At 37.2% G+C, this 11,410-nt stretch overlaps 1 protein-coding gene across 1 annotated transcript in view; it reads right to left on the bottom strand.

Annotated features, from left to right (window-relative positions):
• Window positions 1-1,281: 1,281 nt before the first annotated feature.
• Window positions 1,282-11,410, bottom strand: part of LOC101864510 (flavin-containing monooxygenase 5) — a gene marked incomplete in the record, with an annotated part of 17,207 nt that continues 7,078 nt past the window's right edge. Inside the window, 9 exon segments of the mRNA XM_005091987.3 lie at window positions 1,282-2,849; window positions 3,649-3,890; window positions 4,927-5,183; window positions 6,649-6,814; window positions 7,810-8,043; window positions 8,954-9,009; window positions 9,396-9,511; window positions 9,869-10,011; window positions 11,027-11,107. Coding sequence (XP_005092044.2) covers window positions 2,717-2,849; window positions 3,649-3,890; window positions 4,927-5,183; window positions 6,649-6,814; window positions 7,810-8,043; window positions 8,954-9,009; window positions 9,396-9,511; window positions 9,869-10,011; window positions 11,027-11,107 — 1,428 coding nt within the window.

The raw sequence follows: 11,410 nt of genomic DNA, 5'->3' as shown, positions 1-11,410 counted from the left end.
AAAAGAGGGAGAGAAAAAGTCTGGTAAGGGCAATAAAAAGAGAAGTGAGGCCAAACAATTTCTCCAAACCGTTCTGTTTAGCAACACCAGCTCACTGAATAACAAAATGGACGAACTATCTGCGAGCTCAAATACCAACAACATAAATTCCTCGAATTTTTATTTCTGGCCATCCTCAAAATATAGTTTAAGGACGGTTTCAATTAACTAAAAACGCTATTGTGGATTTTATACCATTCGAACAACGGCGGCTGGAAAGATGAGGGGTGGTGGCGATTGCCTGTACATTAATGAACGATAGGTGCGCAAGAACAATCTGACTGCAAAACAACCTGAATAGATTTGTGACGTGTAAACACAACGATAATGCAGAGTTTTTAGAACATCCTTGGGAGGAATGAAATGAGTTCTAAGATCGCCGATGTCTGTATTAGATTTAGCACTTTTTGATGCACAAAAATACAAACAAACACAAAGAAGTCAATGAAAAAGCAACAACAGGACAACTGAGAAAGCTGAAAGACGTAGAATTTATTTTGCAGTAACAATATCTTATCTTATTAAATTCTTAAACATTTTGAAATTTATGTCAACATTCAACATGAAACCGATAACAATGTCTTACTGTGGCAACTGTACAAATTTGAATAAAGAAACGAAAGAAAGTCAATTAGGCATTATTACCTGTATGTCGTCATTGTCTCAGAGTAGTCATGCTTGGTACGGTATTTCAATGTTAGTGTTTTATGTCCCTATTGGCAATATTTAGATCCCTAATTTTAGTAGGCGGACTTTGACCCTGCCTATCTTAGCCGACCGGGGCTGAAATAGATACAGCCTCCCATCTAAAAGATTGCGTAAAACATCAATGTCGAACCCCCCCCCCCCCCCCAGAAATAATAGGATTAACTAAGATGCAACAGCTTCTTGAGGCTTATGTTGATTCTTGTTGATTGTTCTTTGGTAAGTATACTCGTGAAAGTCCGCATCCTCTGGCCCGATTGCGTGGACTCGTTATGCGCAAATGTGTGCCATTGTATCAGTATCGCTGGGTGCTATGAATTTCTGAGACTATTACATTAGGTGAGAAAGCGATACTTGTCAGTGCTCTGCACTGTGAACTGCCAATGGACACCCTGCATATGAAAATGTTTAGTTTCCTTTTGCTAGTAAAAGAATGTCTTTTTGTTTGATTTCTTTCAAACATAAATAATACTTGCACCAATACTGTAAGCAATGGTAAAACGGACTTCCCCCAAACCCCCACCCATGCAAGGTAGATGTAGAAAATGTACGTTTAAACAATATTATTTATTTTCCTATCTTTCTTTAATTTGAGGAAACTAAAAGAAACGTCAATATATTCTGGGGTATGTTAAAAGCAGATGGAGAGTTCAGGGAGGGATTGTTATATTGACAGAAATGTGTTTTTCTTCATAAGTGTCTTGTTTCCAAAACTTGGCAATCTGGTGTGCGTCGACACAAAACATTAATGCTATCTCTGAATATTATTCAATTTCCTTCTGTTTGATCAGGAAAAAGGATCTGCTCATGAAATGTAATGAACCTTACAGTGTACCAGTTCTGAAAATTGTTTTATGATAATAGTAATACAGCCAAGAAGAATGTCCACCTGGGACAATAATGCATTATCTTATCTTATCTTATCTTAGTGAAAATTTTCTTTAAAGTTATTTTAAGCAGTGTTTTCATGGTACAAAAACACTATAGTTTTAAAGGTGGAAACTATTTGGTAAACTTTTCCATTTTAAAAATTTAGATCTTCCTTTTTATCCTCTATATTCTGATATCATAACCAGCTCCCAATTTCAGTTATGTTACATGTCCATCCACCACTTCAAAGTGAACAAACTTAATTTAGCAACATATACCCATTGCGTGAAGAGGATGTCATTTAATCAGATGAGCATAGTAGTAATATCAGTCAAGTTTCGACATCAAGAAAATACAAAATACAAGTATTATAAGTATTATTGTGTTATTGGACATAGCATGTTCATTGTGCATCTAAGATGAAAACATGTACGAGGAAGAATGTTCCATCTGAAAGTCCTCAACAAAGTGGACTTAAGTGTTTTCCAAACGTCTGTTGGGTTCAATATTGGCCAAAAAAAAAACAATCTTTGATCACAAGGGAGTGAAAACATAGATGAATATTACGGCTTATTGTGCCACACGCAGTAGAAAAAGATTAACATTTCAAAAAATATTATTTTGGAACAAATTACAAAATATCTTCATTATGCTGATCTAGCTGGCCAGCAAAATAATAAGTAAACAAAATATTGCACTTTGAGTACTGAGTGCTCTACAGTTACCTAAAATCTTAAAACATGACATGGTATTATCTTTCCTGTATGTACTTTTATTAAAAGTGTCAAAATGTATCACTGCTAAAGCTTGGATACGGTAAACATCATAAGGTATTATTATGAATTAACGAAAAGTAGACCTGAAATCGCCAGCCATTCTGCAAACCGGCCGTACAGAGGAAATGGTATGCAGGTGAGGACTACAAGGAGAGAAAGGGAATTACGACCTTTGCAACAGTATGAGCTATGACCCTCGAATTTAGGCGATTCAATGTCTTTACCGTTCTCCATAGCATAAAACAGCAACCGTCCGAAGACAGCAGAAAATAAACACTGAACATGCTTCCAAATGTCCTCTTGTTCCAGTTATGTTTTGTTTTGTTTCACACTCCAGTCTTGATAAAAAGGCGAAACCAGAAATCAGGATGCCTCTTCTTGCACCAGATCAGCAGACAGGGCACAAGAAGGAAGTAAAAGCCTCGCCATATGTACTTGCTGAGTCGTCTGACCTTTTCTCTGAGGAAAACAAAACGATGTTACAACAGGCTCCTAAAATACGTTCTGGTTGTTGCTTTTTAAATACAGGAAAGAACATTTTAAAAAGCCAACCCGAAGTCCTTAGAAAAAGACAAACTGATTGTGATTAATAATGTTTGCAACATGTTTTTGGTTTTGGACTTTAAGAGAAGGGTAAAAGAAGCATGGGGCCTACCTGTTTCTTTTATAAATTCAACATTCTTGAAGCTACTCGTATATTTAATTTATTCCAGCACAGAGCCCACATTGTTTCCACCAGTTCTCCAAGCCATGTTTTGCTTCATCTTTCTAAGATGATAATAATGTTATCTCTAAGTCTGGTTAACCATTTTCCTGTCTATCAGATTAGGATCAGCTAGACATTAAATTGTATAACACATCATATTCCACTATCGATTGCTATTTTAATTTATTTTTTAAAGTTTAATTTGGTGTGCACTTAAAACTAGGGTTATTGACTCAAAATTATGAATTAGGTATATTTATGAAAGAAAATGTGATGGATCTTTTTTAACGTTCAAAAAAAGACATATTATTTGAAATATTTAACTAATTTCAACGCCCCAGAAACCTATACTTGCTGTGTACTACGATATGTTAAAAGAACCCCAGATATTATAATTAATTGAAAGAGAGCATTTTCGAGTATGCCAAGTTGGACGTCATTTTTTTTTTCTAAATACATAACCACTTAACGGTTATTCTTCTTTTATACGTGTGCAAATCTTGTTAGTGAGTCAAAAGTATTCATTGCAATGTTCAATACGTCTCTACAGACCTGGCTAACGGCTTGACCTTCCTGTGGCAAACCATACTGAGATCTTCCTCGTACATCTGATGGCATGTACGGCGCGCCTCCTCCCATGTGCTGTCTGGGCCCAGGAGACGGTAGGAGGCGGGAAACCAAGGACCAGCCCAGGTGCGGTAGGCAAGACGTGGGTCTTTAAAGAACAAGGTCCAGAAGTGTGGGTAGACTCCCAAAACTTGGGCCATCTCCTCAGAGAAGTGCACGAGGGGTACCTGGTCGAGGTCGCATAACTCTTGTTAGAAATGCATGGCCAGTCAACTGAAAAAGCTGAGCCCTCAATAAAAAACAGATAAAATTTACACTTTCACTTACACACACACACACACACACACACACACACACACACACACACAAACACACGCACGCGCACAGACACATGCACTCACATATGCACATACACATACACACATACACATATGCATACTTTACACACACAATTACACACATGTACACACACATAATATACAAACTCGCCATGCTGTTCATCATAGAATCTTACAATGAAATTGATTACAAGTAGAGAGAGAAAAACACACTAAAAAGTGTAATTTGTTCCCTAAACTTCAATACTGGCATACGGAATGGTTGTGTTACTCACACTCTAGGCAAATACGCTGGGCGTAGAACGACATCTCGCACTCTAGTTAATATTCGTACAACAAAGAAAGGTTAGTTATAACTTGGAAATAAGAACCCATTACAGAGACCACCGTTTTCTAATGAGCCCAACCTTCTTATCAGACCTCCCGGTCTTTTCTGTGGGACTTCGTATCCCTCCTGCCAATTTTGGTCATAATAGGCAGGACCGAAGCTCGCCTCCTCAGTGATCTAAATTATGTATATAGGTGAGTAAAGAACAATTCACTTTACAAAGCTCGTCCTCGTGTTCTCTCGTGCTGCACTGGAGCAGAAACCAAGGAACACCCTCGACCGAGTTGTAACGGTAAGAATGGCTGATTATGTGTCAGCATAAATCTTAAGAGTCTATGTGCGTATGCAGCTCCATGCACATGTAGTTTGTAGTAAGATGAATCTGTTACAAAGCGCACACCGATGGATTACATTGAAGAGGGGGAGAACTGCACCTTTGAAAATATCTACATCATAATAATAAAAATGATTTATAATCATTATCATAACTACTATTTTTATTATTATTATTATTATTATTATTATTATTATTATTATTATTATTATTATCACTATTAACGTTCCCCTTTTAAATAAGTATATACAGGAGCAACTCACAACAGGGTTTCTTTTACTCTTCTTCCTCGACCAACTGATCTTGTTCCAGTATTCTACATCCTTTTTCAGCAAAGGAGCAGCGGGGAGATTGTATTTTCCTGACATTACTCTCGTTGCTAAGCGACACTGAAGCTCCATGGGAGGTAACATGGCGGAGTCACTCCCGTAATGGCCGACGAAGGCAAGAGTATTGTGTCGCGCGGTCATCGGGAAAGTGAACTTGTACATCTCCACACCACCATCTTCCGAGTGAGTAGCTTTGGAAACAAAAACAGTCCACACATTTAAGAATAGCGTTGCATTGTATAAAAAAAATTAGAACTGTCTGATTTTAAAATTGAATTGGATTTGAGAAATTGGAAATTGTGATTGTATAGTTTGAATTAGAGAAATTCAAAAACTGTGGCTGTACGCCTCAAAAACAACCAGTGCCAGCTACGCACTCTCAAAGATGTAGAAAATGTTTTTAAAAAGTTCGGCAAGTACAATAATCTAAACTCCCCCCTCCATTACCCCCATTTTTATACAACCCCCAATTGGCCATACACGCTTAAACATACAAATATACGCGCTTTCATAAGTAGAATCATGCACATACACACACGTAGTGCGCGCGCACACACACAAACACACACACACACACATACACACACACACACACACACACACATACATACATACAGGGACACTCACACACACGCGTGCGGACGCGCACTCATACAGAGAGAGAGAGAGAGAGAGAGAGAGAGAGAGAGAGAGAGAGAGAGAGAGAGAGAGATAGAGGGGGAGGGAAAGAAAGAGAGAGAGAGCAAGAGAGAGATCGAGAGAGAGGAAGAGAGAGAGAGAGAGAGAGAGACAGGGAGAGAGAGAGAGAGAGAGAGAGAGAAAGAGAGAGAGAGAGAGAGAGAGAGAGAGAGAGAGAGAGAGAGAGAGAGAGAGAGAGATTTAGAGAACTGTATGTGTATTGTGATATGAGTTCAAATTGAAAACATTTTTTTACATGTATGATCTTAAAAATCTGATAGAATAAAAATGTTATTGATTGTGTTTATTTTAGACTACAGGATAAGAGCTGTCTGTAGTAAAAGGGTTGCATTTATCTTTTTAAAGGACTTTATATTATGACCTGGACATTGTAAACTACCGAATCCGATCATGAACATTACTCTGATTATCGGGAAGCAAATTGTGCTGTTTTTATTATTTGCACCAAATATAAATTAAACTCACGCAATTAAAAGACTCATATCCGAGCAATAATAATATGCATCACGTTCCCATGGATAAAACATAAACAGTGTCTAGATAGGTTTGATGTAAGAGGTTGGGGGGATGGGGAGCAACAACACAGGCTCAAAAGGACAGAGAATTTTAGCAGAAAGATAAGAGAAATATGGAGATAATGAAAAGAAAAGGGGTGGTGCATAATATAAGCTTCACACAACCAACGCTGTGTTATTGTACCACCATTCTTTTACTTTCTAAAAAGAAATTCAAAAGAAAGTAATCATGTGTTCTACACGGGTTTGTACTGTAATGCCAGTAATTGAGATATCCACCTCGTAGTCTTCATTTGCCGGATTATATAACCATAGAAAACCCAATGAATTTCTCTGGTAAATTCATAGCTCATTCAGGCAGAGATAGATATTAATTGGATAATCTGCTACTTAATAACAGACATGCGTTCAACATTAATGTTTTACATATCAAAATTCAAACCTGGTCTGACATTTTCATCGAGGAACGAGAAATCTGAGTCATAGCCAGTGCAGTACACAACTGCATCCAGATCAGAGATACGCTGGCCATCGTCGAAAACAGCTTCTCTTTTGTTAAGCTCAGTCACATAGCCATAGACAATAACTTGGCCTGAGAGTATCTTTACCTGAGGAGAACAGAATATGTAGGTACTTTTTAAAAACGTCTTGTGAGTATTTAAGTTGAAGGCAAAACAGTAGTATCTTTGTCGATGAAGTCATTGTATCTTCTGTATCCTTATTTCTGTGCCTGGAAACTCCAAGAATGTTGCATTAAAGACATATTATTACATAAAAGGGATGGGGGTCATTTGGAATGATTCACTTTCAGTGGAGAAATAGTACACTTGTAAACAATCAATATATTCTAGTAAATCTAGGACGTTGTCCTTTTCTGCTTCTGCAATTGCTTGTCTTTAAGCCTGACGTCCTATGGTAAGCTAATTACGTAATTTTGAAAGTGACAATTTGTTACCTGACAGCACTTTTTACTCAGGAGAAAATGTTTTAACATGTTCACATAAGTACGTGTACCTTCGCCACAAGTGCTGGTACACACGTCATGCAATTGTCTTATTGTTGTGCTAACCATAATTTGTATACATTTCTGTCAATCGACTAATTGCAATATTTAATTAGTGGATCCAGGCTTCATACTTTTTAGAGTTAATGAAATGTGTTTGGCTTTTGTTTGTTTTTAAAAAATAGTGGCACAATGTTGCATATCATGCAATCCTCTTAGGTAGACATCATCAAATTTTATTTTCAAGAAAATTGTATCCTGAGTTATTTATCTGGAACCGACCTCTCAATAGTGTCATGTGACATACCATTGAATAACAATTGTATTACGCATGATGAGGTGCCACATAGTTCAGGTTTAGACCTTAACTATGAGCTTCAACAAATACTAATATTATTGTTCTAATGCACAAAGTTCAATCCAGTCTACCCCTTTATCATTCCAAATACAAACAACAACGAAACAGCAATAAAAATACTTAACAAGAGATAACAAACCATCTTCTTTCATCCCCCCTCCCCCCACACATACCACACGCAAATCACTAAGAAAAAGGATTGTATCTTTAGAAAAGGCAAAGGAATCAAGAACTGCTGAAACCTGTATGCTATCTTGAAGACTACATGGTCCATTGAAAGGCAACACATCTGAGCGGACTCCGGTAGCTTCATGGTCCAGTCTAGCATTGGCCTCTGCCATAAGTCCTTCGTTGAAGGCGTGTTGTATTGATGGTGCAGAGTACAGCCCCTTTCGAGATACTGCTCTATCCATGATTGTACCCTCGACACCGAGGCGAGGAATGATCCAAGTACCGCTCCCAACAGCCAAGTACGTCTGAAAGTGTCGCGACAATAATGTGAAAAAGAGTAAAAAGGAGTAATGCTTGTATCTCTAGTGAGACGGCAATTGTGAATAAATTCACAAGACTGGTATATGAAGAGTAATTCTAGATTTTTTGTTTCCATTGTGAGTCGTCAACCATAATCATGCTTTTTATGTTCAACTGTGAAATATTATATTGGTAGGTCTACTTATTTGCCTTGTAAACTCCATGTACTCGTACCTGCGTATTGTAAAAGTGGATTTTAAACAATACGCAATTTATTGTCGAGCTGTCTTGATTTCTTCTTTTGTAGATTAAAACGAAATTCATTGATTGTGCATTTGTTTGCTTTACATAATTTTGCTGTCATGCACAATGACCATCTCGTCAAGATGAATTACTATTATGAGATAGAATATAAAATATGTTTAATCTTTCCGCGAAACTCATTCTTCCAAATCGTTTTCCCTCAGTTTTAAACGTGTACGCTAACAAAAAAGTGATATAAAATGTAAAGTTAAAGCAACAGCTAACATACATTTTGAGATTCACAATTAGTTGTCTTCTGAAATGTTAGACGTAACAAGAGATTAGTGTTTTCTATTCAAAATACCATTAGAAACATACCTTTGTTTAGACTATTCAATCAAACACACACACACACACACACACACACACACACACACACACACACACACACACACACACAAACACATACACACATAAACACAAACATGCGCGTTTCGCACATACTCCCCCCCCCCTCCCCACACACACACAAAACACACACACACTCACAAGCACACACACAAACACAAACTTACACATACACACCTAAGTACATGTATTCTGGTATACATATAAATGTATCTTTTTGTAGGAAGACATATACTCAACTTCTAATAAAAATGAAACACTGACCTGTGAAGCAACATTGGCCACGTCATTGGCAATGTCAATAGCTGAAAATTTGTTTCCTGTGAACAAACGCAACATGTCAATGTAATTGTCAAAATTGCATTCTATTTTCTTTTTTTATTTGATGTACGATTGGAACTACAAAACTCTATTTTCAGACATGGCTGCTCAAAGTCGGGAACCGGCATTTTAATGCTTGTTAAATATGAGTTTTAATGTACATGTTTTTCAAAGTTATTGAATATTGTAATAATTCTGCTGTAAAAATAATTCAAACAAAGTTCCTAATCAAAATGTGAAATGGTATAGGTTTGACGCCACTATTAACCTTATTTGGTTCATACTCACTTTAGCCAAACATGATACTAACTGGTACATTATCTTGCATCCCATACCTGAGAGGACCAGACCAAATAATATATCCGTGGTATAAGTAGTACCTCACCTACTACAAGTACATTTTTGCCTCGGTATTTCTCATTATTCCTGTAGGTCATCGAATGCTCCTGAAACCCTGGAAAGGTATCGCGTCCTGGTAAGTTTGTTGGATATCGGGGTGATCTGGCAGAGAGATATGTTGACCGTGAAACATTACTTTTTCATGTACAACGGATACAAATAAAATGGATTTTCAATTGCCTTTTCAGGAGAAAAAAAGCGTTTTGAAACCCAGAAGGAAACACACTCAACCTTTTCACAGTCCATGATATTTCGGAAATCCTCGTCACAGTTATATGTATATTCAAGCAGTAACACAATCGACTGTTTTATTGGCTTAACTTCGCTCTGAATCTAATATAATACTTCTTTCTTTCCAAAAGGGACTGTTATTTTCAGTTGTTCCTTATACTCATTTTAAATTCCTCGTAATCAGCTTGACAAACGAATGGATAACAAACAAACAACATCATTTTGTACCTGAAATAACCATTGCAGACGATGACGCAATCAAATAATTCCGTTTGCATGTTCTGTCCTTCAACCGGATTTCCCTCTCTGTCGACTAGAGCTATGTGAACCAACCATTGTCCAGTACGTTCATAAGAGGGAGCTCGCTTGATCTGTGATAATAGTACATTACTGTTAAACGTTATTTTGTTCTTAAAACACATTGTCTGCAAGATAACTTTGAGTTTACATGATACACAGTTCAAATCTGTTATCGAGAGCAATGTTGTTAAAATACTAAATAAAAAATACAACCCCAAAGGAAAAAAACAAACAATAAAAGAAGGAAAGGGAAAAACGAACGTATGACGATGAGGGCTTCTACGATTTTTCCTTCCAGAATATAGTCATAGTAGCGTATACATGTAGAAACCAAATCAACCTGAACACAACATCAGCTACACCCCCCCCCCCCATGCCCCCACAAACATGTTTCTCTTCCAAACCAACATCATTCTTATATAATATAACTATCCTACATGCTATAGTTTCAGGACACAAGCAAGTGGCCCCCATTGGTTTAACTGTATTAGAATAAATGTCATTTCAATTATGATACAGGGATCAGAATCAATAATTTTGCTCATGTTATAATCGCTATAAAGTCCTTAAACATCTTGCTCTTCCAGAATTATCATTATCTTCACAAACGGTTGAAAAGTAAAGAGTAAAGTATGACAAACATAACGTTACAAGGAATTGACAAGAATAGCAGTATTTTTTCTCGCTCAAACTTCACACTTGCAATAAACTATGAACGGCCAGAAATATACAGAGTAGGATCTTTAAGACTAGTTCTGGGAAACACCCATCGGACAAGGCAATTGGGGAAGCGAATACCATTGTAGATTGACAACGAATGATCAATCCTAATACATGTCCCTGAAAAAAAGGGAGGGGGGGGGGAGGAGATCCCCAAGAGACAGTTTTCTTACATCTGCTGGATTCGCAGTAAGGCCTTCTGTACTTTATGTTGAAATGTTATTAGGTCGCTAATATTGTCATGGAATTAAGGGGAAAACGGAATATATTTGAAAAGAGTCTTGATTGCCTTGAATTGTGTTGAAAACGGGATAATAACTTACTGTACATCAACAAGAGTGGGAAAGGAAATATTCATTTCCTTACCTTCATGATTCGGGTGTTGAAAACGATGTACTGACGGAGGTTGAAATGATCTGCATACCTTTCATAGTAAGCCAGCAAAGTCTGTGGACATGCATTGTGGATATTACTTAATTGAATACACCTCCAGTGTGTGTTTCTTTTTTAGTAGATAACAGACGGTGACCACGTTTATGTGTTTTCAAACGTGAATACGATTTAGTTAGCTTGTGGGCGTTTGTGAAGAAAGAGGTCAGAAATAGAAATAAACAGATGGGTAGACAGACTTATTGATTGCAGGATAGATAGATACGGATACAAATAAATAGATAAAGAGAAAAAAAGAATGAGAGAGAGGCAGGGCTAGAGAGAGAAAGAAAGAAAACGAAAGAGAGAAAGAGCGAGAGA

Source organism: Aplysia californica, unplaced genomic scaffold (assembly GCF_000002075.1).
Source record: "Aplysia californica isolate F4 #8 unplaced genomic scaffold, AplCal3.0 scaffold00039, whole genome shotgun sequence".
Lineage (NCBI taxonomy): Eukaryota > Metazoa > Mollusca > Gastropoda > Aplysiida > Aplysiidae > Aplysia > Aplysia californica.
The sequence above is the reverse complement of the archived record's forward strand: the minus strand, read 5'-3'. Positions and strand labels throughout refer to the sequence as shown.